At 54.0% G+C, this 27,756-nt stretch overlaps 3 protein-coding genes and 1 long non-coding RNA gene across 5 annotated transcripts in view; 3 read left to right on the top strand and 1 right to left on the bottom strand.

Moving 5' to 3' along the window:
- ANKFY1 (ankyrin repeat and FYVE domain containing 1) overlaps positions 1 to 6,970 on the top strand; it is a 68,993-nt gene extending 62,023 nt beyond the window's left edge. The window contains exons 23-26 of the mRNA XM_073881488.1: positions 68 to 192; positions 1,631 to 1,777; positions 2,996 to 3,086; positions 3,492 to 6,970. Of these exons, the coding sequence (XP_073737589.1) occupies positions 68 to 192; positions 1,631 to 1,777; positions 2,996 to 3,086; positions 3,492 to 3,624 (496 nt within the window). The 3' untranslated portion in view covers positions 3,625 to 6,970. The remainder of the gene's footprint in view (positions 1 to 67; positions 193 to 1,630; positions 1,778 to 2,995; positions 3,087 to 3,491) is intronic.
- A 2,333-nt stretch (positions 6,971 to 9,303) lies between these two features.
- On the bottom strand, positions 9,304 to 18,641 carry CYB5D2 (cytochrome b5 domain containing 2). Its single transcript, XM_025864165.2, has 5 exons — positions 18,331 to 18,641; positions 15,488 to 15,628; positions 12,116 to 12,302; positions 10,378 to 10,784; positions 9,304 to 9,593 (listed from the first exon to the last, which is right to left on the bottom strand). Exons 1-4 carry the CDS (start codon positions 18,581 to 18,583, stop codon positions 10,568 to 10,570), a joined length of 798 nt encoding a protein of 265 aa, XP_025719950.2. The 5' UTR covers positions 18,584 to 18,641; the 3' UTR covers positions 9,304 to 9,593; positions 10,378 to 10,567.
- Positions 11,748 to 15,971, top strand: LOC141370710 (uncharacterized). The gene is made up of 2 exons (XR_012374978.1): positions 11,748 to 12,011; positions 15,444 to 15,971. It is a non-coding gene; the product is annotated as an uncharacterized lncRNA (long non-coding RNA).
- A 399-nt stretch (positions 18,642 to 19,040) lies between the features above and the next one.
- Positions 19,041 to 27,756, top strand: part of ZZEF1 (zinc finger ZZ-type and EF-hand domain containing 1) — a 100,159-nt gene continuing 91,443 nt past the window's right edge. The window contains exon 1 of one of the 2 annotated variants that reach the window (XM_025864421.2): positions 19,041 to 19,505. In XM_025864421.2, the coding sequence (XP_025720206.1) occupies positions 19,152 to 19,505 (354 nt within the window). In that variant the 5' untranslated portion in view covers positions 19,041 to 19,151. The remainder of the gene's footprint in view (positions 19,506 to 27,756) is intronic. The other variant, XM_025864419.2, reaches the window with a different exon arrangement.

The following is a 27,756-nucleotide window of genomic DNA, read 5'->3' as shown; positions in this document are numbered from 1 at the left end:
ATTACATCTTTTGTGCATGATGCCTGTGGCTGACCCAAAACCCGGCTTTTCCCACTTGCTTGGTCAGAGGCCAGTCGCCACTGCACATCCTGGGACAGTATGGCAGAGAGAACGCAGCAACCATCTTCGAGCTGTTCCTGGAGTGCATGCCTGAGTACCCTCTGGATAAACCGGACGCGGAAGGAAACACAGGTACGTCAGCCTGCGCGGATGTCCCGTCTCACTGGGCTCCCACTTCCTGGAAGGACAAGAGCCTGGGCACACATGCCACCCTCGAAGGGCACGCCACCTGGCGCATTGGATGGGGTTCTCGGAGCATCTGTTGCCGGTGCCGCCGCAGCGCTCCACAGTGTCTCGTTTGGGACACACACATGTCGGAAACGTCTCTAGAGCTCCCGAGCCATACTCCTGTCTGCATGCCTGCCTGTCTGTGTTTTCTGTCTTCCTTTAACCCCTGGTCTGTCCCTGCACACGCTTTAGGAGAATGCCACAATGTGTGTTGATGGGCTTTGAAAACGTGGCCAGTTACACATAGAGTGGGGCGGGTGTCTTACTGAGGCCCCTCCCGTGGTGCTGCTCGGCTGCCCACGGTCGTGGCGTTAATTCGTGTAGCTGTCACCACATTTCTGATGGGCTCTTGAATTTATATTCTCGTCAGCAGTGCAGATAGCGTGTCCCCATTTTTCAAGTAGGGAAACAGAGGTGAAACCCACATCTCTTTGTTCCCAGTCCTGGGCTCCGGAGCCTCATGCTGCTGCTTTGTTCCTGTGCATTCTCCCTCCCGCCAAACAGAGCCGCCTCGGCCTTTGGCAGTGGTGCAGTCTCCCAGAAGCATCCCGAACCTTACATGGGACCAAGTGTTCCGTCTTCGTTCTTGGTCTCACCCCATGAATGTGTTGTGATGAGCCTGAGCCCGAGGCAGCCGGCCGCAGGAGTGAGCTGTGGGCCCAGCACCCGCTGCCACGCAAGCCACTGTCCAGGAGCTGGAAAGGGGCAGGCAGGCTCTTCTCCTCAGGCTTCCAGTACACAGGCCTGGGTCCTGGTGCCTGGCTCTGTACTCTTCTGGGTGGTGACACCGGGTAATTTTGTAACCTCTCTGTGTGCCTCTTTCCTCATGTGAAATAACCCCCATCCAGCTGCATCGTTCAGAGAATGAAGTGAAAGGATTTAAATGCAGGGTGATGGGGAGGGAAGCGAGGGGCCAGCAGCAGGCCTGGCCGGAGCCTGGACGCCCATGGGGCTGGTGCCTGCACACAAGAGGCCTCCCTGGGGTGGAAGGACTTCTGGAGTATGAGCCCGTGCTGATGTTTCTCTCCATGTGTACACACGTCACAGGTCTTTAGATGTATTTATGTCGTGTAACGAGAGAGCTTTGTCCCCCTGTGCTCGTGCCAGTGTGCCCTTCAGCGTGTGGCCCCCGCTCACTTCTCTTGGAGCAGAGTGCTCGGTGGGCTCCAGAGCAGCTTGGTGGCCCCCGGGCTTGTGGCCCTCAACTGGGCAAAGCTGCATCCCCCGTGGACATCTCCCCAGAGTGTGTGTGGGGACTTTGCTGACACACGTGGTCAGGGCCTGTCCTGCCCTCAGCCAGGCCCGGGTGGGAAGGAGCCCTGCCTGTGGTTTTGTTTTCCAGTGCTGCTCTTGGCATACATGAAAGGGAATGCCAACTTGTGCCGCGCCGTCGTCCGCTCTGGGGCTCGCCTTGGGGTCAACAATAACCAGGGAGTCAACATCTTCAACTACCAGGTTGCCACCAAGCAGCTTCTGTTTAGACTGTTAGGTGAGTGGCTACTTTCCTGCTCCTCCAGGGCAGACACAGTTACGGCGTGGGTCGTTTAGATGTCCTGGTGACCTCTGAACTCCAGAACACACCCGCGGTTTTCTTGGCCCCGTATAGGACTTTCTGTGAGGGCCGTGGTGGGAGAGGGGCTGTGAGCAGTCTTCCAGAGCACTTTGGGGCCCCGCCCATCCCCCGCCCCCCAATCCCACCAGCGATCCATAAACTCACAAATGCGTCTGTTCGTTAGGGCAGGTCACCCATGCTTGGCCTCCGGCAGCTTCTCTGCACATCCTTCATCCTTCCACCAGTGCAGGCTCTCTGTGTGCTCTGCCCCACTGACCCCTCCTTTGTTCCTTCTGTAGTGAGGAGCGTGCACTCTGGGTGGTCTTGTATGTGCCAGTGTTGTCACGTCCCTGCCGAGGTGGCACCGGCGCGGCGTTACTAGCCCAGGGTCTGGGCAGAGGCACGCACTCCCAGGCTCCTAGCAGCTCCGTGACATTGGCGTGGTGACTTGCCCAGTGTCCCTGTGCGGTCCACAGCAGGGCGCTGTTTGCCGTGCACAGGGGCCGCCTTCTCAGAGCTCGGAATGGGAGCCGCCACCCTGGCGCTGGTGTGGAAGGTGCTGGCAGTGACCGATCACGTGCTGCCCCCTCCCTGTGAGCTCAGGCCGCGTGCGCAGGCAGAGCACTTCCGAGTGGCAGAGGGCTGGCGTGGTTCTGCTGTCCGTGCTGATCGTTCCCAGCCCGAATGCTCCACAGCTCACACCAAGCCCTCACCTGTTCCGGCTCTGCTGCTCCTGTGTCTTCTGCCGGTGCCCACATCACAGACCTGGCCCCTCCGTCACCTTTGCTGCTCATTCTTGGCCCACCCCCGTGCAGCCACCTGCTCTCGCAGACCTGCCCCTCCTCCACTGGCCCCTTGCTGTGTGCCCCCGTCAGTCTTCCCAGCCGGCGGTCTCTCTCCCACTGTGCCTCCCGGTCTGGCTGCCCCTGACCCACCGTGTCCCCCACAGACGCCGTGCTGTCACAGCACCTCGAGCACCGCCCCTCCTGCCCCAGCCCTCCTGGCAAGTGCCAGGGCTCCAGAGCCTCCCCAGTACGCTTTCCCTGACAGCTCAGAGCGTGTTGCTTTTGCGCCCACGTGTCACTGCGATGGCCCCCAAGGCCACCTGGCACGGTCACTCTGATGGGGACGGGTTCTCTCCGCCTGTTCTTGCAGATATGCTGTCCAAGGAGCCTCCGTGGTGCGACGGGTCCACCTGTTACGAGTGTGCCGCCAAGTTTGGAGTCACGACTCGCAAACATCACTGGTAAGGCCCTGGGGTTCCGGGGTTGCTCGCCAGGGGGCGACGGCACTTCTGCCCGTCACTGCTTCTGCCTTTCTCTGCGAGATGCCGTGAACCTGCCAGGGCCCGGCGCAGAGCCTGAGTAGGTGGGGCGATGCCGCTGCAGGCGGTGCGCGGGGAGGGTGGGAGCCTCCCTGCTCCCGAGAGCCGAGGAGCTGTGCCCGGCAGAATGAGCCTGTTCTTAGGCAGTTGCTGAGGGGCTCTTGATCTCGAAGAGCCTTCCCCGCTAGCATTTTAATGTGCCTGCAGGCCAGAATTGTGTTCGCACCGACTCAGTAGGACATGTGTTGGTGGGTGGCAGGCACACGGTATTGGCGCCGCCGTGGCTGCTGGAGGCCCCCCTCACACCCCCTTGCTTTGCTTCCACAGCCGCCACTGCGGACGCCTTCTTTGCCATAAATGCTCGACCAAGGAGATTCCTATTATAAAGTTTGATCTGAACAAGCCCGTGCGAGTTTGCAACATTTGCTTTGATGTACTGACTCTGGGGGGGGTCTCTTAGGGAGCCCCCAGGCCACACCCCGGTCACCTCCCCAGCAGCTGTTCTGCTCACCAGCCTGACCCACCCAGAGCAGGGGTTGGCCGGCCCGTCTTCCTGCGGAACAGACTGAACGATTAAGGACCACGGTGTGATTGACCCCATTTCAAGGATCCGGTGGGTTGTCCGTGTGTCTGACTGGGATTGAGGTCACTGGACGACTCGGTGGGGCAGGCCGTGTCACCTCAGCGGCACCTGTGACAGGAGTTGGACTCCATTCGCTTGCAACTTACAAGGACACTCGGAAAACCATTCCCCTCCCAGTAGCTTAGTGTCCATGTTGAGCATTCCCGTAGTCTTCCTGCGCGGGCGGGCGGTCAGAGCCCTGCAGGGGGAGGCGGGCGTCTGGCCGCTCCATGAGCGCTGTCTTCGCTCTGGGTGAGTGGCAGTGCGCAGCGTTTTCATAAAGATTATAGGATACTCTTGCCCGAAGTCTTTTTTTTTTTTTTTTAAACCTAAGCTGAGATTTTTAGTGAGCTGCCCCTTTAAAAAAGGTGAAATCTTTCTAAACAGGGTTCAAAGATGAGAGCTGAAAAATTGTGGCCTTAACAACTGAAAGCTTTACCTGTCTTGATGCTCCTGGGTTCAGGAGTGCGGCGTCTCGTTCTCTCGTCTGGCTGTGTCCTGCCGCAGAGGCCTCACTCTGCCACTGGGGTGGTGGAGGTGCTGTTTGTGCTGCACTTTTTATACAGCTGCATTGTGGGTGATTCCGATTTAAAAATCCATATTCAGAAATAGCCTCACACATCCACGCGTTAGTGATTCTAATGATCGGCTCTGATGGGACCTCAGTGCACACGCAGCTGCAGAGCGTCCCTGGGAGCAAGAGTGTCACCCGGGCCCAGCGGTGGGGGGGGTCGTGCAGCCTCAGGCCGAGTTCCCAGCGGCGTGCCCCGCCCAGCAGGTCCGAGCCGGTTGGGGACACGCTGGCTCGTCTGCGGAATGAGGCTCCAGAGCTTCTGGCCCTAGTCGCTGCGAGTGCGTGTGCTAACCCTGTGGCGCTAAACGTCTCCTCTGAAGGTTTGGCCAGTTTTTTAAAAAATGTACATTTAAAGAGAAACTCCTAGCACTGCTTTAAAGAAAGAAACTCTGAGATAAACATGTGTGTTCATGAGTTATTCTCAGAGATTAACAGTCTCGATTGTAATGCTGACTTTTTAGACATTTAAAAACCACTACATTGTTTTTGCATTAATGAAGTATGGGTATAAGTCTAAAGGGACTAAATATTTTTTTGGGTAGTAGTATGTTCTCTCTGTTGCTATAGATTTATACATTTTGTTGCCTAAATGTGTGTGTAAAATGAGCTGATAAACCAGAGTGCTACTTTTTAATATTTCTGTGATTTATGAGATATATAAGCTTTCTATGTTAATATGAGCTTGTGTACAATGTTTAAAAGAAAAAATTAATTAGAAGAGTTCCCCAGTCCCCTAAGTCTGTGACACATTTCCTATAGACTTTTTACAGAGGAACAGCTGGTCTTGGCAGACACTCGCCTACGTGAGGCCTGTGGTCAGCTTCCATTTTCTGGTGCCTGAACGGGGCCACAAGGAAGTAGGGCTTCGTGAGGTGGCCTGGTTCTGTAGTTGGAAGGTGAGATAATTATGCTTCAGATGTGAATCGAGGCAGCTGGTACTTTTATACTCGCTCTTTCCATGTTCATGGTGGAGAGCGGAGGGTGGGAAGTCCATCAGGGATGAGGCTGACGGTCTTGCTCCTGCCCTGCCATTACCAATTTTAGTAACAATCTTGCCTCTAATTGCACTTAAAAATCTTAAAAGGCCTGTTTAAAATATGTCGAGTCCAGCTTCTGTTTCTTCACAGAGTCCAGGGATGGCTGTGGTACCGAGCAGCCACGGAACAGGGGAGCATTTTGTGAGTTCTGCGCCAGCTTCAGGCTGCGGCCTTGTACATGTAGACGGGGCACCTTTCCACAGCCTCGGGGGGTCTCCGGGGCCACGGGGGTGCTCGCTGGGCTGCATGCAGCTGCCTGTGGGACCCCCCCCCCCCGGCACCACTCTTCCTGGCACTCAACGTGCTGTAGAATTGCAGGGTTGTTCTCCTTACAGTTTAATCCATAGCTTAAATACTAGTGGTGGAATCTCGGTTTTATTCAGGGAGTCACCAGTTGTGAGGAGTACAGCGGGAAGAATAAACTTTCTGAAACACAGTGTGTGCACCCGTGAACGTTGTTACACTGCGTTAGCCCTGCCTGCCTCCTGCTCATCGCCAGGCCCACTGGATGGCATCCTCCAGCAGTCTCTTGCACGCGCTGCGTGTGCCCCCAGCGGCTGACTTGCTGCGATCCCCCAACGCGGGAATACCCCACCCAACTCAAGTGCCTCCACTTAGGACTTTCTAGTTCTCGGTGACTGTAGTGGTGTCTCGCCACATGATGTATCAACGTGTGTTGCATCTGCAGTTTGCTGCCTGTGCGCCTGCCCGCCCCAGTCCGCGGTTTGGTCGAGGCTCGCCTGCCGTGCTCTCTCCAGCAGTGGGGTCCCCGTGCCCGCTAGCCCTCTACCTCAGCCCCGGGTCACTTGTGGCCGTGCCTGCACGGAGCCCAGCGTGCCGGCGGGTTCGCCCCCGCTCCGCTCGCGGCCCCCGCCTGTGCCACTGAACGATTCTGCGCTGATCTTATCCTTGGGCGTGAAGTGGAGGGGAAGCCTCGGGAGGGGCTGGGTGATGCTTAGACCCGAAAGGTGCACCAAGCCCCCAGGTGACGGGTGATCGTGCGCAGGGGAGACGCTGTCACGACGGGCACCGAAGGAGCTCCTGACAAGTCTTCTTGCAGTGCTGGGACTGCTCATGCCAGCCGCAGAAGAGGGGGGGGGCGCGGCAGCCACATTCTCGTTGTAATTTAATAAAGTAGTCCGTGAAGAGCTGACGGCTTGACAAGATAGGAACACTCAGTGAGTTCCCTGAAGTCGTCGCGGGTGCCTTAATGACTTTCTCTGGAGGATTGCTGCCCGTACGGTCCCTTTGCGGTATAAATCACACGCTAACCCGTTGCACACAACACAACTGGACTGCTCGACTTCGTGGCCTGTCCTTTTGGGGCAGCTGTGTGAGGCCGGGGGCAGGGCGGCAGCGGGGCAGGAACTGAAGGCGCACGTGCGGGTGGATCGCTTGGGCTTCCGAGCCGTCCAGGGCGGTGCTCAGTGCGGGACGGCGGTATCATGTGTGGGACCAGGACGCTTTGATCGGCATTGTTTCTTTGGAGTCCATGTAATGGAATGTATTTTTCAAATACTGATATTTGCATTTTCTTTAACAATTCCTTACAATAAAATGAGGTAAAATTGTGCGTTTCAAGTGGAAACTTTAATAAGACATTTGTAGTTAAACTTTTTAATGCAGAAGTACCAATAAGCATTAAAAACAAAATTTTTTTTTTTGATGTAGTGATCCATGATTGTTTGCATATAACACCCAGTGCTCCACGCAGGACGTGCCCTCCTTCATACCCATCACCGGGCTAACCCATTAACTCCTGGCACGTGAACACATTCCTTGAATAGCTCACCCTCTCGGGAAGTTTAGATTTCCAACACTTTTCAGAAGCACATTGGTGACAGCAGTCAAAAAGTAGCTGTTTTAGGCATAACCCACCAGCCGCCTGGACATGCTCCAGGCCAGGCAACAGCCCAGGCTGCGTGGGTGGCCACGCTCCTCTTGAGACTCCTCGGGAGGGTCCAGCCCCGGCGAGGGTTCTGCTGGTCGTGGTCTAGAGGGAGGCCTGGCACTGGGGGTTTCAGAGAACACTTGGGAAGGTGTGAAGTCGAGGGGCCCATAACGCCCTGAACCGACCATACAGCTAGCCACCCCCACCCGGCACCGCACGTGCTGGGACGGACGCACTCCCTTTCTTTCCCTGTCTTCCAGCTTGCTCCCCCCGCTTCCGACCAGCTGTGGAGACAGCGCTCATTCTCTGCTGGCTTTTCTCATGGTTAACGGGCACTGTTAAGTGCTTCCACAGGACAATCTCCCGTAAACCTAACAGGCGTCCTTGAGGGGAACACTAGTCCTAATATGTGAGTACAAACAATGGGGCCTGCGTAGGCTCCCACGCCGTTGCCCAGCCGGGGAAGGGCACTGGGTTTTCGTTCTGTTACTGATCCGCTGACAGTATCGGGCAAGCGTCGTAACTTCTGGGCCTTAGTGTCCGCACCCATAAAGCTGGAGTGGCGACCGCGGTCCTTCCTGGCTCCTACGGTCTCTTTCCTTGCGGGAGGTCATCAGAAATGGGTAACGTGCCCCTCCTCTCATGCAAGGACACAGAACCCCCTCCGGGGGCGCTGATGGGAGCAACGTCTGCGGTTTCCCTGCAGGAGCCTGGGGCCTCTGCTGCTGGGGGAGCTCTCAAGACGGGGGTGGGACGTTCGCTTCGTCCTCTAGGGGCACCACGGATTTCTGGACAGGGCCCCAACCTGTGCGCGGGGTCTTCCAGGTCCCAGTTGCCCCAGAGCTACACGAGCCAGGGATGGGCGATGGCCTGGTATGGCTCCCTTTGACCCCCAGGCGCTCCACTCCTGGGTGGGCGCGGGCAGCTGCCCGGCATGCTCAACGCAGCCCTGCTCGTGGGGGCAGCAGGAAAGCAGATGTGGGGGAACAGCTCAGCTCTGTTGTGCCCCTTCTCCGGACCCTCTCAAGGCCGGCAGAGAGGTTACACGAGAACAGGTGAAGCCCCTTGCCCAGCATCATCTCCCTCTCCAGCGAGTCTTCCCTGCCAGAGCCGTCCTGGGGGGGCCTGCCTCCATCCACCAGAGCTCTGCCCTGGGGCCACTTCCGGAAGGACGAAGGAGAGCGACTGCTCCAGTAACCACGAGCTTCCTCACGGCTGAGCCCTTTGAAGATTCGACCGCCACCCCAACACAAGGAGCTCTTCACGATAAAGTACACGGTGGTGGCAAAGAGGAAGTGAGCAGCCTGCAGTCCGGCGGAGAGTGGGTGCCCAGGGCCCTCCCCGGCCACACTCGGCCTGGATGACAGGGTGCCTTGTTCCGTTCATTTCTATTTGTTTGGGGAGGGTCTGAACTCCTCTGCACCTGGCCCCCACACTGTCCCTCATTCCCACCCCGAGGATGGCCTCTGGGGCTCTAGCGGGGCTCCTGTCGCCGACTATAACCTCCCTGAGGTGAGCCTCGCCTGCCCCCTCCCACCCCACAGGGACACAGCAAGCTATGGAGGGGTGCAAACAGCACGGAGTTGGGGCAAGAACCTGGAGTTCGAGGCTCAGCTGCACTGCTCTGTGCTGCCTCATCTGCAGACTAAGAGCTAACTTGCGCACTGACACCCCGTGCAGGGTACTGGGGGTGCAGGACACCAAGCTGGGGAGCCCTCGGTCCTTGTGCAGGGAGAGCGGTGGGCGGGAAACCCGGGTGGTTGTCTTACAAGAGAACAAGGCTGCAGGCAGGCCAGGCGAGCACAACCTCCCGAGCGGTGCCGGTCCAGGCAGGAGGGACAGCCTAGTGGAGGCTCCGCAGGCACGGTGCGGTGGACGAGGCTGCAGGGAAGGGTGCCCCGGTGCACGGGGAGGTGGTGGGAGAGCCGTGGATGTGGGAAGTCACTGAAGGTGGGGGGGGGGGCCCCGGGCATCCCAGGGGGACCGCTCACAACAGGGGGGGGGCAGCATGGGGAGCTTGTGGCTTCCGGGTGAGAAATGACAGCCCGGAGCTGGGGAGGCTGCTGGGGGGGGGTGGGCTGGGGGAGGGCCGGGGCCCTGAGATGGCCTGGGAGGAGGGGAGGAGCAGAGGACGGCGTTCTGGATGGCGGCCGGGGTCCTCACTTGGTGTGCCATCACAAGGTGACTGAATTCCAGAAGCGTGGAGTCTGGGTGCCTAGGACGTGCTCCCAGGAGCGCCTATCCGGATGCAGCTGAGGCGGGAGTGAGGAGACCTGGTGGGGGGCGCATGGGCCGAGAGGGGTGCCTGGGGGAGAAAAGGGAGTCAATCAGGCAAGAGCCAAGGGAGGGTTTCCCAGAGGCCGTCAGGTGTGGCCAGTCCCGGACGGCCATGGCCTTGGGGTGAGGAGGGCAGAGTCTAGCCTGCTGCACAGCCGAGGGGGGCTGAGGAGCAAGGACCCTGAGTACACGCAGCGTGGCCACAAGTTTAGCTGTGGCGGGAAGTAGATCAGTGCCACAGAGGAGGGCTTCCTTCAGGAGGGGCAAGCGCCGTGAGGCAGGCGGCGGCGGGGGGGGCGGCGGCAGGGTAGGTCCCCAGTAAGAAGCTCCTCCGGTCAGTGGGGTTGGCAGAGGGGTGACGGGTTGCCCTGGACACACACCCCACCGGGAGCAGCATCACAGCAAAGAAACTACTTTTTGATCAAAAAGCAGACTTCTCCCACACCTAATTCTAAATGCTTAAAAGAGAATATCCTCACTTCAAACTGTTGCTCGGAGGCGTCTGGATTTGCTGCCTCCATAGAAGCAAAAGCCCTTCCCCTCCAGGATGAGCCTGCCCCGTTTCCTTGTTCCCTCTCCCGGTCGGGCTCAGCTCCCATCAACTAGGTGTGGCGTGGCTTGGCTCAGGGTGGAGGTCAAATCAGGGGAACCCAGGAGAGTGACATGGACGCTCTTAGTGACCCGTGGCTTCTCTGGACGCATCTGCCTGTCTCTGATTTGCCGGTGCCCCCCGTGCCCTAACCGGGTGGGGAGTTACAGGTAGGGCCTGGCAGTCCGGTTAGTTTTGAGCTGGTCAGATTTGCGCGCCTTACCGTCTGAGGGCTCTGAAGGATGGCGAGTAGATCACAAACAGGCTGACCGGTGCCGGGCAGGTTGGCGCGCTCTGGTCTCAGGCACAGGAGGGTGAGCCCTCGGTGAGGGGCGTGGGCCACGTTTGCAGAGTATGGGCAGGGTGCTTCCAGGCAGGGTTCTCTGTGGGTTCTCACCATCTGGGGCACGGGCTCACAGCGGGAAGGAGCAGGTGATGGCCGAGGGTGGGCAGCCCGTGTACTCCCCCAAGTTGGGGTGGTCCAAGTCTCCACGGTTCGCGTCTGCAGGGAGGCCCGGTGACTGGTCGCTAGGGGGTCCGGTGGTTCTCACGCACACACAGCGGGGCTCCTTGGCACCCGGCTTGTACAGCTTCCTGGGGACACCGATCCAGTCTCTGCTCACACCTCCGCTGAGGAACAAGGACGTGTTACTGGCAGGAACTCATGAGTCTCTGGGGAGGGGAGCGGGGGAGGCCACCTGGCGATTTCCCGAGGTGGGGGTCTGCAGCGTGCGCCCCCTAACCCTGCCGGCCCTCCTGACGTCCTCCAGCTTCCGCTGCCGTCCCGGGGCTCCTGGGCCCTGCCCTGCGCCTCCCCAGGAGCCAGCGGCACTCCCCCACACTGCTAACACCTGGGAAAGGCTCTCCCCCACAGGCCTGTGGCCGTCTCAGAAGCAGTGTCTGGCTCCAATCCCCCACTGCATCCTAGCGCCTCCGGCACTCCTTCCCTTCCCCTTACTGCACACCCCGTCCCTGTCTGAACTCAGGACTCCTTTGTCGTTTCCAAAGGGAGTTACAACAGAGCTGAGGCACAGGGATGGGGTGGACTCGCCGGCGGAGGGCAGGCAGTGAGGCCGGAGGGGGCCACTGAGACCGGCAGGCAGGCCCTCCGGTGGGCAGCCCAGGTTCCCCGAGCCCCTCTTTCTGGAGGCCAGGCCCTGTCTCTTCAAAACTGGACAGGAGCTTTCCTTCCTGCCCCTTCCACACCTGCTCCCTGAATTAAGGTGGAGGAAATGTGATGGACACAGGGGCTGGGCCTGGGGAAAGCTAGCAGCTTTGGCTGTTGGCTCTCGTCCACACAAGGAGAGCAAGAAGGCCTCTCCGCACAGAAGAGGGTGGACGGACACAGCTTACACTTGAGGAAGGGGCTCCCCTGCTTCTCAGGGAGAGCTGGGCTCGTACTTGAGGCCCTTGAAGCTTGCTGTGTGTGCCGGCGGGGGGGGGGTCCCCATCTTCTGCATCAGAGTTAAGGGGATTGAGGGCCTGATGATTAAACACCTGTTCTTCCTCCAGCTGCCCCCAAACAACCCAGGAATAATCTCTGGGGCGTCTACTCTGATCGGGCTCTCCTCACTTTATTTCTACAGGAAAGGGCTTCTCGGAAACACTCAGCAGTTGCCATGTTTCGTGCAGCGGGCCGGCCCCGCCTCCTCGTCCCTGTAGGCGGCTGGGATTTGTGCAGACGAGGGAACGGAGGCCCCTGGACGGATCAACAGGCCAAACCAAGCAGCTGTACTTGGGCCTGCTCATCCCAGGCCGGGGTCTCTGGGGAGTGCAAGCAAACAAAACACACGCCCGGGTCCTCACCGTCACCTCACCTGTTGCCAGGGCCCCCAGAAGCCTCGGACATGTAGCCAGGTGAGACTCGCTACCCAGAGTGCCTGTACTTTGAAAGAGTCCCCCTGGGTGGACAGCTGGGTTATGGCGTCACCGAGTCACGTGTGGGAGGGAAGCCTGTGTACCTCTCTGGGGAACACCAGAACCGGCTGCCCCTGTTGGAGCTCCACTCGGCATTGCACGGTGGGAACGTCTGCTTCTCCTCCAGCGCCCGCCGGCCCGCCTCCAAGCCTTGGCTGATCGTGGCTTCCACCTGGGTCAGCTCCGGCGTAGGGAGGCCGTCCTCGCCGTAGAACCGTCCTATCACCCTTCCTGTGGCGACCGGACAGCTGATGTCAGGGTCTCGGTCACCTCCATGGTGAAGCCCAAGCTCCCAGGGTTCCTGGCCCAGGACTAAGAACCCCTTGACGTCTGACAAGACCCCACACAGAAGCGAGCCTGCTCTAGCTGTGGACTCCCCCATACGGAGGCCGCCCACCCTTCCCCATATGCAGACAGCGCTTCCTGGAGGGCAGAACTGCATGTGATTCCTTCCTCCATGCTCCGTGGTGCTGGAGGCACGCAGGACGTGTTCCATAAACGTACGACAAATGACTGGCTTATTGGGTCACGTTTTTGTGGCTCAATTCTTCCCAAAGTGAAATGATTTTGTCTTGTAGAACTATCAGTAAGTCATTTATTGAGCATTTACTCAAGGTCAGGCGCTACGCTTGCGCTTCAGCAACATTCTGCAAACCCCCAGAACCACCTAGGAGAGAGACAGGGAGGCTGAGTAGCTGGGAGGGCCCTGAAGCTGGCGCCCACACTCTCCCTCCACCATTCTCTCTCCCTCAGTCCTGCGGTGCACAAACTGAATGGAAACAGCCAGCAAGTGGTCCATGAACCTGCAGGCCTGAGCCAGAGGGGTCAGCTCTCCTTTGGGGCAGGGACTTTCGTCTCTGAGTCCTGATGTGCGGGCTGCTTCCTGCAGCACCTGCCACAGGAAGCAGCAGCAGAAAGTGCTTCTAGAAGGGCCGGCCAAGAAGAGCAGGTGCCTGAGCAGCCTTGAGCCCTGCACTGCTAGGCCGCCAGGGGCAGCTTCGTCCCCCCTCACGGCCAACCATCCCGACTTGTCCAATTCTGTTCACGTCACTTTTGTGACCTGGATTAGGAGCTGCTGCTCCTTCGTATACAACGTACACTTTCCTGTGCTCATGACCATCCAACAGCAAATCTCGTCTGGCCGGCCTCTAGAAGACACCGTGGTTCTGGCCACCTTCATTTCTAACCCAAACTACAGCCTGCAGCTGTGGCCTCCTGATGATCCAGCTACTTCAGTTCTTTCAGCACAAAGCAATTGACTGATTTTTGGAAAACATGAGTCACTTCCTATCTCCTCCATGCCGTGGCTTCTGAAAGCATGTGGATAAAATACAGACTTCTTGTCAAGGCCTCCAAGACTCTTGCCATCTGACTTCTCTTTGCTTCTGCAAACTCTTCCCAGGCCATTCCTTCCTTCCCTAGTGTGCTGTCGGCTCTGCACGTTGGCTTCCTTTCTATCTGCTGACTGTGCTTAGCTGCCCCCCGTCTCGGCACTGCTCCCTCAGCCTGGAATACTCTCTTCCCAGACCTCAAGTCTGACTGGCTCCTCACATCCAGGTCTCTGCTCACCTACTAACCCCCCCAACAGGCCTCCCCTGAACATCTGCTCAAAGGTGCCACACCCCACACCCCACACACACATCAATCCATTTTATTTACACTCAGTCCCAACTGGGACTGTGTGGTCGGTTTACTTGTTCATGTATGTCTCTCCTCCCCACCAGTGAGGCCCCAGCCCTCAAAACAGCCCAGTACCGAGCATTCATTTTCAGTGCTTATTAGAATATATGAGGGCATCAGGGTGCAGCCTCTGAGTTGATCTAGCAGAAAACTTCCTCCTAGAGGGTCTCTTTGTGCACAGCGACAAGCCTGTCATGCTGGGTTTTAGACATGAGACCCACAGAGAGGCAGGAGTCATAGAGGCAACAGAGAAAGAGTTGGAGAAGCTGTGTTGTGAGAATGGCAGTCCCCACCGGCTGGGTCTCCAAGCCAACACTGTATCCAGAACACAAAGACATCTCATGTGCCTGTGAGGCTTGGCCACTGGCTGCCGAGATGGCTTCCTATCTTCACTTCCTCCTCTGGTGGGGCTTTTCTGGGCCCGAAAGAGCCTAACACAGCCCCCCTCCTATAGAACGAGCCAAAAGAGGGCAGGACCTGCACTCAACTCATCCCTGGTCCGGTCCCCACGAGGACCAGAACCATCACTTACCCATAGTAGGTATTCAAATACATGCTGACTGACTACAGTCCCTTCCCGACCCTCACACACATACACTAACACTGTTCAAACACAGCACTTTGCTCCCCAAATATCAGGATGACGTGTTTGGTCTGGCAGCTTTTGCCCACTCTCAGGGCTCTATTCTTATTCTTTTGTGTTAGGATTTCTTTTCCTTATTAACCTGGTAATATTTCAACCAACCTCCCGGGAAAAAGGGAGAACCCAGCCTCCTGAAGGTCTGCAGAGAGCTCTCAGTCCCTTCAGTGCAGACGTGGTTGTGGTGTCAGGAATGGCCCGGAACAGCCTGGAGGAAAACCCAGAAGGAGGTGTGCAGGCTGGGAGGGCAGGAGCCAACAAGTGTGTGTGCTGGGGGGCTGCACACAGAACTGTGGGTGTTCTGGTCAGTTGGATGTGGAGGGAGCGGAGGAGCTCGGGCTAAGGCCAAGGTTCTCAGAAAAGGTAACCCAAGTGGTCAAGACAGAGCAGACAGTCAGAGGTATTAGGGGCAGAGACGGAACGCTCCCAACCGAGACCCGTTCTGGTGGTGAGGAGCACTGATGTTCCCCAGGCAGTCAGCCGTGTCCAGTTGGGCTCCATAGAGGGAAAAGGGCCCCAACCACTCCAATTTTCAGTGTTTACAAAGCACTCTAGTGTTTAGAGTCTAACATTTCTCTGGGACACTGTTAGGTGTCTTTCTATTTCAAAGGTGATTCCCTCCTTGCATGCCCGGCACAACTGGCTTTAACAAGTGTCTGGGAGACAGTTCCTTCGGGATGGACACAGACTAATGCTGGTCTCCCTACAGGGTTAAATAAGAGTATTTGTCAAAACTGCACACAAACGTAGGCCTTGAGCCTTCCTGACTGGGTGCTGAAGCCCGATGCCTGGGACCCAGCGAGGCTCCTAGAGCTGGTGATTCAAGGTGCGGCAGGTAACCCCTGGCTTTGGGGCCACAGAGGCCAAAGCAAACGGCAGGATCATCCTCTCCCAAGAGTATGAGTGAGAGAAACAAGTGCCTCAAACACTTCCTTCGGGGACTCACGGCCACACTAACAACCAGAGTTTAAGGGAAAATTTCATGGGTATTGTACAGATTTTAAGCTTGAGTCCAATCCCCAACGAACTCTAACTCTTTTAAAAAATTGCAGGACAACTGAATAGAATCTATGGAAGTGACCTGTGGAATACCTACCAACGAATTCGTAATTCTTCTCGTAGAATGAAAGCCAATTTTGAAGGGTCAGCACCTCCGAAAATGACAAGTCAGCTACATGGTCCACCAGGCCTGCTTCGGAGTAGTCCCCAGTCACAAACGCCCTTGATGCATCCCGGCCTGCAGGAGACGGGTTTCCAAGTAGATGAGCTCGTAAATTGCCGGCACTGTACCAACTCAAGAACCTATTTTCTGAGAAACATCTGGAAACCCCTAATCCCCATCTCCAGGAAAAGCTCATCTCCCCTCGCTGGGACAGATGTTAACACAAGTATGTCTTCCTTTTAACACTTGTCACAAAATAACTCATTAATTGTTGATGTAATAACTATCTAATGTCTGCCTTTCCTACTGGTCTGCTAGTTTTATCAGGGCAGAGAACACACCAAACTTAGTATTGATTCCCCAGTGTCTGGTAGTGCCTAGTCTTTAGTAATTATCAATAAATATTGGCTGAATGAAACCCATGCATTTACAGTCAATTTTCAGTAAGTCAATTCTCAATAATTATTTCAATAATTCAAAGGGGGAAAGAATAGTGTTTTCAACAAATGGTGCTTGGACAACTGGAGAGCAACATGCAAAAGAATGAAAATGGGCCCCTACCTCACAACATATATAAAATTAACTCATAATAGATCAATGACATGAATGAGCTCAAACTGTAAAATTCTTAGAAGAAAACACAGGGTAAATGTTTGTGCCCTTGGATTAGGTGATGGTTTCTTAGATAGGACACCAAAAGCACAAGCTAACAAAGAAAAAATAAACTCGATCAAAATTTTAAAATTTTGTGCCCTACAGCACACAATCAAGAAAGTGAAAAGACAACCTACGGCAGGGGAAAAATAGTCACAAATCATGGATCTGATAAGGGCCTAGTATGCAGAGTATATAAAGAACTCTCCCAACTCAAAGTAAAAAGACAACCCAATTAAAAAGCGGAAAAGGATTTGAACAGACCTTTCTTCACGGAAGATACACAAATGGTCAACAAGCACATAAAAAGATGCTCAACATCATAGTTATTGGGGAAATGCAAATAATCAAAGCCATTAAATGACTATAATCAAAAAGATGACCAGTTTGGCGAGAATGTGGAGAAACTGGAACTCTACTACATTGATGGTAGGGGTACAGCCACTTTAGAAAACAACTTGGCAGTTTCTCAAAAAGTGAAACACAAGAGTTACTACATGAGAACTGAAAACACAGGTCCAAACAAAAATGTGCACATGTATGTTCATAGCCGTGTTTTCGTAATAGGCAAAAAATGGAAACAACCAAAACGTCTAACAAATGATGATTAAATACACAAAATGTGGTATATACATACAACAGAATATTATTTGGTCACAATGCGGAATGCAGTACCGATACGTGACGATCCAGCCTGGATGAACTTTGAAAATGCTGTGCTAAGTGAAAAAAGCCAGACACAAAAGGCCTCATGTATGACTCCACTTATATGGAAAGTCCAAACAGGCATATCTTCAGATGGAAGTAGACAAGAGGTTGCCAGGGGCTGAGGGGTAGGAGGGACTGGGGAGTGACTGCTAACAGATACGGGGTTTCTTTGGGGTGATAAAATGCCTGGGATTAGATGATGCTGCGGTTTGCACAACTTTCTGGCTATATTAAAAAGTACTGAAGTGTATACTTTAAAGGGGTGGATTTTATATTGTGTGAATTCCATCTTAATAGACAATAACACAAATATTGACTGCACGAACGCACATCTCCGCTTCCCTCCTAGGCTGTGTGGGTGGTAGGGAGCACGAATTTCTGATTCCTCAGCACCTGGCACGAGGCGGGCTGCGTGGCAGTGGTCAGTGCGTCGATGCTGAGTGTGCAACAGGCACAGAGGAACTCGGCAGACGCCAGAGCACACTGCAAACGGTGACCCCGGGGGTGAAGGGTTTTACGTTCACGCTTGTGCGTCCTGCTGTGGCAGCTGCGACAGGGTGTGACGGGGCCCTGCACTGCCGACTGCCCTCGACGGGCCGGTGAATGAACCCTGACCCCAGGCCCAGCTCGGCTTCTAGATCCCTGTGTAGCTCCGGTAAGTTCTTTCCTCGCCGGGCTGTTGGAGGAGCTTGGCAACACCAACTGACCCGTCCCTGAAGCCCTCCCTCCGTACCCGAGGCGGCTTCCCAACTCTTACGACTAAGACAAACGGAAAGTGCGTCTTTAGCGTCGGCCTAGTCACCGGCCGAGCTCAGCACCGTTCGCTGCTTTTTAACCCGGGCGGTGGTGCTCCCTGCAGCCTGGTTGACGGGGCGGCAGAACACATCTCACCCGACGGCCGGTGCGGGCCCAACGCACGCGCAGCTTTCTTCGGAAAGACCGTGAAGGGGACCAGACCTCTCTCTGCTCTAGCCCCCCCCTTTAACGGACCCAAGTGCATCTGTACTAGACACAAGAACGGCTCACAGCAAATGGGCTATTTTTCGGGGGAACTTGGGTGGGGATAAGGAAGTCCCTCGGGACGGGGCCACCCTGGGGAGAACACGAGTCAGTAGGGGACACGTCTGAGGGCAGGGGCGCCGTCTCATCCGCCGCTGCGCCCTGAGCCGCGTCGTGGGCCGCTGGGCAGCCGACAAGCGGCAGGAGGCCCGGTCCGCGAACCTCCGTCGCAGAGAGCGCCTGGGAGGGACAGGCTGGGCTAACAGCGGGCCACCGTCCCGCCCGCGTGCAAGGGCCCGGAGGGAGGGTGCAGCCGCGCACGGCCCCCACGTCGGCCTGACGACTGTGGGGAGAAAGCGGCCGATGAATGCGCGGGCGAACGACGCAAGGGCGGCTACCGGCCGCCTCGCTAATACCTGCGAAGCCGCTATAGTGGGCCCCTGGCTCGTAGTGCCTCCGGCCGGAGGACACATCGTAGACGCGGCCGAGCAACGCCAAGTAGAGGCCCGGGTCCCCGGGGCCGCCGCGGTAGCGGGCCAGCTCCTCGGGGACGAAAAGGCGAGGGCCGGCGCGGCCGCTCCACCAGCCCACCCACCGCGCCGCCGCCGCCGCCGCCGCCGCCGCCACGGCCAGGCCCAGCCAGAGCCCACGCCCGCCGAGCCTCAGCATTCAGACCGCAGGCGGCCGCCCCGCCATCCAGGGCCAAGATGGCGGCGACGCAGGCGCGACGCCACCGGCGGACGTCACCGGCGCGACGCCCCGTCGTCCCGCCCGCGCCACCCAGGGGACAACGGGGTCCTGAAGGGAAAACGGCTTTGGCGAAAGACCCCTGCCCGGCTCCACTCCCCGGCTCCGCTTTTTTTTCAGCGTAGGTAGTGAACGTGGAGACATAGCGAGAGCGAAAGCGGCGAAGGCTCAGCCACGCCGGTTGTCACCCCCAACAAAGATGGCGGCAAAGGAGGCTGCGGGGTGACGTAGACGTCAGGACGCAACTCGCCCTCTGGGAAATCGGGTTTCCACCCCCTGCGCAAGCCGTCCTTCGCGCTCTGTCTTACGGCATCTGCTTGAGTCTGCTTGACGGCGCCTTTGCGACGGCAGGCCTCGCTTGACGGCTAGGAAGCCGGAAGCCTCTGCCGCCGTCGTCCCCTCCCCGTCCGCCGGGTGCAGCCGGAGGTTGACAGGTCGAGGCGGGGAGGCGGCGGCGGCGGCACAGCCGGGCGCCCGAGACGGAGACTCCATGGGGAACGCTCCGAGTCACAGCAGTGAAGACGAAGCGGCTGCCGCCGGGGGCGAGGGCTGGGGTCCGCACCAGGACTGGGCCGCGGACTCGGGCACGATCTCCGGCTCGGGCCCCCCGGCACCGGCGCTGCCGCCCGCCGCGGCGCTGCTGGAGCCCGCCCGACTGCGAGAGGCGGCGGCGGCGTTGCGGCCCGCGCCGCCCTGCGAGTCTCTGGTGTCTAGACACCACGGCGCGCTGTTGCGCTGGCTGGAAGAGCGGCTGGGCCGCGGCGAAGAGTCAGTCACCCTGGAGCAGTTCCGGGAGCTGCTGGAGGCTCGTGGCGCCGGCTGCTCGGGCGAGCAGTTCGAGGAGGTCAGGACCGGCTGGCGACTGCGGGGCGGCGGCGGGGCGGGGGCAGGGCGGGTGTGAAGAGCTGGGCAGTGGCTCTGGACTGGCCAGGCAGGACCCCGTGGGGTGCAGGTTCTGAGAATGGGAGCTTGGAGCGCTCGCATCCAGCCTGTACACGCCGGGAGACGGCTGCGAATCTCTTTAACCTCTGCTAGAGGTGTGGAAAGCCTGGACTAGTCCGTCCTTGATTTGAAGAACTCGACAAGCCCCAGTGTCTTTGCATGTGCTTGTAATACAGACACTTGTGCTGTTGCCTGACGCTGCCCCGGTTGCTCTCTGGATCTTCCTTATCAGTCTCCGGGACGGTTGAAGGGAACGGAGGCCTAGGGATCAAGGGAGTGGCAGTGAAAACCATTCTGTTTTATTGACCGGTGGGATTTTACAGAGCACCTTCTGAATCCAGTGTGGGCGCCTAACAAATGTGGGAGGAGAATGACATGTACTGGAAAAGCTCACATTCTAAAAGCCATTCTCATCACACAAAAACTAGCTTTTCCAAAATACACATTTAGTTTTTAGATAGTAAGACTCACTTAAACCTCCATGTAACCTGAAACTGACAGCCAAATGTCAGGTTTCCTGCCAGTACTTGTAATGATACAGTTTTTGGCATAATCACCAACATCATCTCTATTAAATCACGAACAGCAAGTTGATATGGCAACAAAACATTTTTTTCTCAGAAGGGATGTTAGGAATTACTTGTACATTTCATTTTACAGTTAAAAAGAGAACTGATCCAGGGTCTTCCACTGACTCATTGGCAGCCTAAGACCTAGCACTCAGATCTCTTGATTTGTTTGCTTCTTTGTCTTATGTCCCACTGCCTTCTTCTTGGGACCCTATTTCTTTAACTCCACAGTGTTATAACAAAGAGATGCTTAATTTGTGAAAATGAGTAAGTGGGGTAGAATCTTCAGTGTCAGTGAAGGGTGAGCATGTAAAGCAGTAAACTGGCAGGTGCTTGTAATGCCATTAAAAAGTGATGTACACTTTACAGCCAGAGGCTTTTAAAATATTTTAAGAATGTTTTCCTGTATACGGTCAGAATTCAGGTAATAGGGTTTGTATGTTTCTTATATTTTCTTTTAAAAAATACCTGTAAGACATCCCAGTTCCTGAAGACGTGGTCATACTAGTTAGTGAAGAGTCTCCATGTGTATATTAATTCCAAGAGTCCACATAATTCTTCACTCTCTAGCTCTGGGTGTATTAAGAGAAAATGAAGGGGCGCTAGAAAGAGCTGTGTAGATCTGTTGAAGGAGTTGGCACATTTCAGAATTGTCCAGAAGGGAATAGAGAGAAACAGTATTCACATTGAGAGTGTCTGACAGGACTAGAGCTACAAGCAGAGGTGACAGGAGTCCTATAATGTAAGGCCAGGAGTCCTTTTTTAAAAAATATTTTATTTATTTACTTAGAGAGAGAGAGAGAGAGAGAGACAGCATGGGCAGAGGGAGGGGCAGACTTCCCGCGGAGCAGGGAGCCCGATGCGGGATTCGATCCCAGGACCCTGAGATCATGACCTGAGCTGAAGGCAGACGCTTAAGCGACTGAGCCCCCCAAGCGCCCAAGGCCAAGAAGTCCTTAAGGTATGGTCCAGAAATCACTCAAGGGTTATGATATTGTTCACTGACCAAATATTTGTTGGGCATATACTGACTACCAGGCACTTGGATGACAGTGGACAAAGCAGATACTTGCTCTTAAAGAGTGTGTGGTACTGAAGGAGACTCACGTGAACCCAGCAATTATAGGTATACTGAGTATTAGCCAAAGGAAAGTGTAAGGGAAAATAGAGCAGGAGGATTTAACCTCACCTAGGAAGTCAAGGAAAACTTACCTGGAAAGTCACATTTCAGCTCAGAATCGAAGGGTGATAGATAACACATGAGGAGCAGAAGGGTTAGCGGTGTTTCAGGGAGAGGGAATTCCGTGCACAAGTCAAAGTCCAGAGAATGGAGAATTCGGAAGAACGGTGTGATGTATGAGGCTTAGATGAAACTGCTGCAAGGGACAGAAAAGTCAGTGCATCCGTGGTTTAAACGGTCGACCAGCTTCTGGGCACCTGGGGGGCTCAGTCGGTGAAGCAGCTGCCTTCGGCTCAGGTCGTGATCCCTGGGTCCTGGGATGGAGCCCCACATCAGGCTCCCCCTCTCCCTCCGCCCGCCACTCCCCCTGCTTGTGCGCTCTCTCTCTGTCAAATAAATAAATAAATAAAATCTTAAAAAAAAAAAAGTAAACAAGCTTCTTACGAAAAGGTCCAGGTGGGTAGTCCAGGTTTGACCTGGCAGTTTCCATCATCAGGGACCTGGCCCCATCCATCTTGTGCTGTCATCCTCCACAGGCACCTTCTACCTAGTGACCCAAAGGATTCCTTCAGCTGTCACTTTGTGCATTACAACTGCAGGAAAGGGAAATGGAAGGAGAGGGCCACGCCTCCTTTCTTAAGGGCAGGGCTCACCTCCCATTGGCTCAAGCCCGGTGACATGGCTGCACTGAGCTGCAAGGGAGGCTGGGAAAGATTTCTATTCCATGTACATGTATGTAGCTGAAAAATAAGGATGTGATTACTGAGAAAGAGGAGAACAGATAGCAGGTTACAATTAGTAGTGTAACACACATGGCTGGATCCCTGAATGCAGAAGGGGAAGAGGAAGGCTAGAGAAGTAGGCAGGAATCAGGTCATGGGGAGTCCTTTGCAGCCTCTGTTATATAGGAGTTTGGAAACTGGAGCAAGGTACATGATGCTGTGGCTGCCTTCTGGGGCGCCGGTTGTAGAGGGGCTAGAGTGGGTCCAAGCAGATCAGTTAGGAAGCTATTAACGATAGTTCAGGTAAGAAACTAAGTGGCTTGAGGCTGGGGTGATGGCAGCTAAAATGGCATGAACAATTCTGAGAGCTATTTAGGATGTAGAATAAGCCCCCTTGAGACTTATGTGTGAGCAGAGGATTATAAGGGGAAAGGAATTAAGGATGACTTCACCAACATTACTGTCTTGAGCAACTGGAAAGGAGATGGGGCTGTTAATACTGAGAACAGAAACTTTTCAGGAAGGGAAGACCGGGAGACAGGACGAGTTTGGTTTGGCCACGCTGAGCTTAGTGTGTCCGTGGGGCAGCTAAGTGGAGGTCTCTCTCAGACTGGGAGTCCTAGGGGAGAAGACAGCTTGAGACACAGTCGTCTGTTCACTCATTGGGGTTTCATGAGAAAATAGCCACATTGTTTCCTCCTACTGTGATGTGTGTATGTGTGCTCTGTGAGAACTTAAATCCCTTCGAGGGGTGGACTGTTGAGCATAGTTAAATCCAGAGGTCATTCAGCCACTGTAACTAGAGAAGTATATGGGAAGAGAAACCTGAGTGGTTGTACCTTCCTGTTATGAAACTCAAAGTCACAGTAGTCACACTGTGGCAGAAATAAACATCAAGGAGTCAGAAGCCCAGCAATAAGAACTGGTGACTTGTAAAATGTTGCAAGTTCGTTATTTTACTTTTGTAAAAATCCCTGGGGCCACCTAGAGCTGTGTCATAGGGTATTAAGTATCCATCTACCAAACTCACAAAATACATGTTTGGAAGTCTTCTTTCACATCTGTATATAGCTATCCCCCCTCACTCTCTACAATGTGTTCGCATACCTGGTGTCTAGTGATTTAGGCCAACCGTGCAAGGCTGGTGGGTGACCCCAGCCACCACACTGAGGATGAGACTGAAGACACTGTAGGGCTCAGAGACTCACTCAAGTAAGATTGGAAAATAAATTCTGGTACTAACACTCTAGTGTGAGTCTTCTGACTCCAAGCCCTGTACCCTTCCTCCTCTAAGGACCTGTTTCTCTGGGATTATTTTTCTTTAGTCTCATCATTTTTTTTTTTTTAGTCTTAATTCTTTAATTTTTCCATGCATGCTAAGGGAGACCTAGCAAGAATAATTCAAATTTGAGAAAAAGCATCATGTATTTTTCTTGAAGCCTATTCACCCTTATTGGATTTGGTACAGGGACAGTTGGGGTTGGCCTGATACTGAAATCTGGTGACTTTCCGTTCCCACTGGTTACCACTTCTTAGTTGAAGAGAGCAGGTCTGTCTGCATGTGAAGGCTTAGCCAGGCTTGAAAAAGCTGATTGGGGTAACTCACAGCGGTTGTCCTGTCCGTAAGTGTGGAGTAATCATATGGGGACATGTGCAAGAAGATAAGTATTAGCCATATGTGTGATTCTGTGCTCTAAAATAGGTCTGTCCTTTGGTTTGAGTAAGATAATTCTGTGTCTTAGTTCATTTTGCACGTAAGCTTGTGAAAATGTATTGTGATACTTCAAGTTTAAAGGTTTAAGGGAAATGATAATAAAATGTCTTTATAGCAACTAAAATGATGAGTTTTTCCCCTTCTTTCATTTTATGAGACCCAGCACAGTAGAGCAGGTTACCTTTGGTATACATTATTATTATAATGCCAAGTGTTTCCAAGTTTTATATGCCTGTTCTTGGGCTCCAGATCTGCACTGCCATCTGTGTTCCCCCAGGTGTCTTGCCTTCACGTTCCCATGACCTTCGTTGTTGGAGGTGGTACCCTAAAGAAGTTGCTGGAGTTGTACTATAAGTCAAAGTCTGAAGGTTTATCATTTTCTAGTGACATACCTTCTCTCGTGATAGGTGTGGCCCACGGGGAAGGACTCTGGTTTGGTCCTAGGGAGCAGTATCTAATTGACTTTTATACAGATGAGGAATAGAGTTAAAATTAAATACCTGTTTGACACCAGAGATTAGAGAGTCCGTGTTTGTGCTCTCAGTACGCTATGCTTCCAGAAAATTATGTAGTGTGTCGGGCAGGAAAAGGTGCTGAACAGAGGATGATGGCAGATGGCTTTCAGGTGGGAATTTGAGAGAAATAGGTCCTATTTTACTGATTTGCCACACTAGTTCTGGTGCTTCCTTTGTGAAATTCATTAGGCTCTAAAGTCTGAGGGCAGGACCATTATTGTCCACCTACTAACCGCCTCAGCGCGGTTGTGGCTCACAGCCAGTAAGTGCGCTGCCCCCACGGCCCTCAGGTTGGGTTAGCAGACTGAATCATTCTCCAGCCTCGTACTTTCTATTCAATCTGTAACCTCGGAGTAGTAAGGTATTTTTTGATGTTTGGGGAAACAGTTAAATATAGTTTTAGTGAAAACTTAAAAAGGGTCTTAGTTTGGTTTAGAGGAAATTTAGGGAAAAATACCATTTGTCATTATCAGGTCAAAAGTTTTAATCAGCTAGTTTAGAATGGCTCTGAGCCCAAGAACTATGCAAATAGAATTATGCAGATGTAATTCTCTACCCTTTGAAGACACAGAGTGTCAGAGACTCCTGTCTGTGCGATAAAGATGAAGCCGGTTACAGACATCACTTGTCCTCAGCTCAGAGCCTGCAGAGACTCCCTATTGCCTGAAGAGTCAAATACACATTGCTCAGAATGGGTGAGAGCCCACGGGCTGGCCTCATCTGCCTCTGTTCCCCTGCTCGAGCCCTGTGCCCTAGTCAGTGGGACACCTGCCTTGTCCTGTGTGTGGACCTTGTTTCTCTCAGTTCTCCAAGATTCCCTGACTTGGCACCATCACCTGGTCAGGACCAAACATTTCTCGTGGCATGGTTCCAGTGTCTTCTGTATAACTCTGTTTTGGCCCCACCCTTGAGGCTCTTGTTGCCTGTTTGGCATTTAGAGCGCACCGTCTGGTTTTGTCCTGCCGTTTGGCTGTGAGGCCCCCAGCCCACCTGCCTGCACTGCTCCGGCATACGGAAGCCTTCAGTAAGCGATGGCCCGTGATGGTGACAAGGCAGTGTAGGAGAGAAAGATGCTGGGTGAATTGGAGGTTATTTTGACCCTGTGTGCTTTGCTGTGTCAGGGGTGATGGTATTGGCTTCTTCTGGAGAAGAAGAGCTATAGAGGAAAGGCCACAGCTTTGTTCTACCTTTCCCTGATTTCAAAATACCACTTCATCAGGTACTGTCTTACTGTAGAAACTTCGGTGGCTCCCTATTGCTTTTAGAATCAAATGTTAGGTTAACCTTTAGGCCTGTATACCTTTCCACTCTTATTTCCTGGTGCTTTTTAGCCAGCCAAGCCCATTCACAGTTTCTCATACATATGGGGATTTTGTCCTTGGCTCCCTTTACCCACTTTAGCCCTTTGCTCCATCCTAAGCCCTTTTCACTTTCAGGGACCACAGAGGAGCATTTAACAGTAGCATGGAGTTTGGGAAAGGCTTCACCAAACCAGGGCTTGAGAGACTGGAAGAATTTGCCAGGCAAAGGAAGGAAGGGATAGAGTTGAAAGGTATAGCACAGGGGTGCCTGGGTGGCTCAGTCGTTTGAACATCTGCCTCTTGATTTCAGCTCAGGTCATGATTGCAGCGAGGTTGTGAGATCAAGCCCTGTGAAGGGCTCTGTGCTCAGTGTGCAGTCTGCTTGGGATTCTCTCTCTCCTCCTCCCTCTGCCCCTCCTCCCCACCCTGCTTGGGTGTTTGCTCTAAAAAAAAAAGAAAAAAAAAGGTGTATTGTGTGCAGATAAATTGGGGTGAAAGAGTGTGGCAGAGTTTGGGAATGGCACTCCTTTGGCACCTCATCTAGAGTCTGAGTTGGGGGGGACCTTAGTAAGCGTTGCGTGCCACCTATCCCCCCCCCTTGCCCAATAAAGGAGTCCCTTCTGTAACATCCTGGACAGCTGTGTAGTGAGTCTGTTAACAGTATCAGTGAACTTGCCATTTTGTATGTCTACTTGTTCCACTGTTCTTCTTTAGCCTGAGTTTCAGACTTGGGCTCTGGGGTCAAACTGCATGTGGGAAAATCCTGGTTCTGCCATCCTCAAGCTGTGTGATTAACTCACACAACCACTCTGCATCTCAGCTGTCTCTCCTAAAAGATGCACATGGTAACAGTAGCTACCTTGTATAGTTAGCATGAGGATTCAATGAGTTAGTGCATGTAGAGCTCCTAGAACAGTGCCTGGCACACCCTTCCTGCTTTTAGTGGTGTTCTTCTCTGTTGCTCTAGCTCTGCACTAGGAGTGTTTACTCCGTCTTCTGACAGCCCTTTCAGTACTTCACTTAGACATGGATGTAGCACAACCTCACAGATGGGTAAACTGAGGCCGTAAGTGGAGAGGTGAGCCTCAGCCAGCAAGTGGCAGGGCTGGGACCAGCTCCACATCTCTTGTGCAGCTTGTTTCTCCCAGGTTGAACCAGTGTCCAGCCTTTGTATGAAGCCCCGTGCGTGCGTTCTGCTGCTCTGTGCCCCCGTTCTGGTCTGTGAGGATTTTGGTACATTCTCATGTGTACCGTGGTCTTGATCCCACAGGTGGTTAAGGAGGTTAAGCAGGAACGGTCTGAGCGTTGTCCCATGTTGCCCTTGGGCCGGGGCAAATGGATGGAAATCTGCAGTCGACCAGTCTACTTCTCTCTCTTGTCTGCAAGGTGAATCAATAATGGCCTTCTAATGAGACTGTAATAACAGTTCTTTGCAGTTTACCAGGCATAGCCTGGTTTGTGACACCTTCAGTCTTCCCAACAGGCTATGAGGAAAGGTTGGCCAGGAAGAGGGGTTGGGACTCGGGCCCAGAGTCTTGCCCCAGGCCTCACAGAGGGGAGGTGAATCTGACACCGTCTTTCATGCACACTTCCCTGTAGTCTGACTGTGTTACACTTTTTATCTCTTACGTGCTTCATGCGGAGGCCCTGCACTTGGGTGCTGCCTGAATGGTTATGGTGTGGGTGGCAAAGCACGTAAGTGGGTGTGATAGGAAGAGGCCTGAATCAGGAGAGGAGGAAGATACAGCAGGCCAGGCTGCTGTCTGCATGGAGATGGGAGTTAGCTCCTTGGGAATAGGGGGCGTTGCTCTGTGTTAGAGAGAAGGTCGACTTGCTTCACTTTGCACGGTTAGTGCCAGACCCATTGTATTCAGTTGGGTTTGGGGCCCCATGTTCCAGGCTGTAGAGTTTCAACTGTTGGGAATCTGGTGAGTGTTAATTTGCATGTGAAACATGAAAGAGAATAGAATGGAATAGAAAAGATTAGGGTACATTGTATCTGATAAGAAAGCATTACATTGTTTCATGAGACTTTTATATCAGTATCACAGAAATGTATTTCTATTTTATTTTATTTTATTTTATTTATTTATTTTATTTTATTTTTTTATTTTATTTTATTTTATTTTATTTTTTTTATTTTATTTTATTT

The sequence above is a fragment of the Callorhinus ursinus genome, unplaced genomic scaffold (assembly GCF_003265705.2).
Source record: "Callorhinus ursinus isolate GAN/ISIS: 27379988/994484 unplaced genomic scaffold, GSC_fseal_2.0 scaffold43, whole genome shotgun sequence".
Lineage (NCBI taxonomy): Eukaryota > Metazoa > Chordata > Mammalia > Carnivora > Otariidae > Callorhinus > Callorhinus ursinus.
The sequence above is the reverse complement of the archived record's forward strand: the minus strand, read 5'-3'. Positions and strand labels throughout refer to the sequence as shown.

Coding starts and splice junctions, on each gene's coding strand:
- CYB5D2 (XM_025864165.2), bottom strand. CDS start 18,583: ATGCTGAGGCTCGGCGGGCGTGGGCTCTGGCTGGGCCTGGCCGTGGCG. Junction 12,303..15,487: donor GAAGAATTACGAATTCGTTG/GTAGGTATTCCA, acceptor CGGTCGCCACAG/GAAGGGTGATAGGACGGTTC. Junction 10,785..12,115: donor TTCTGGTGTTCCCCAGAGAG/GTACACAGGCTT, acceptor CTTGTTCCTCAG/CGGAGGTGTGAGCAGAGACT.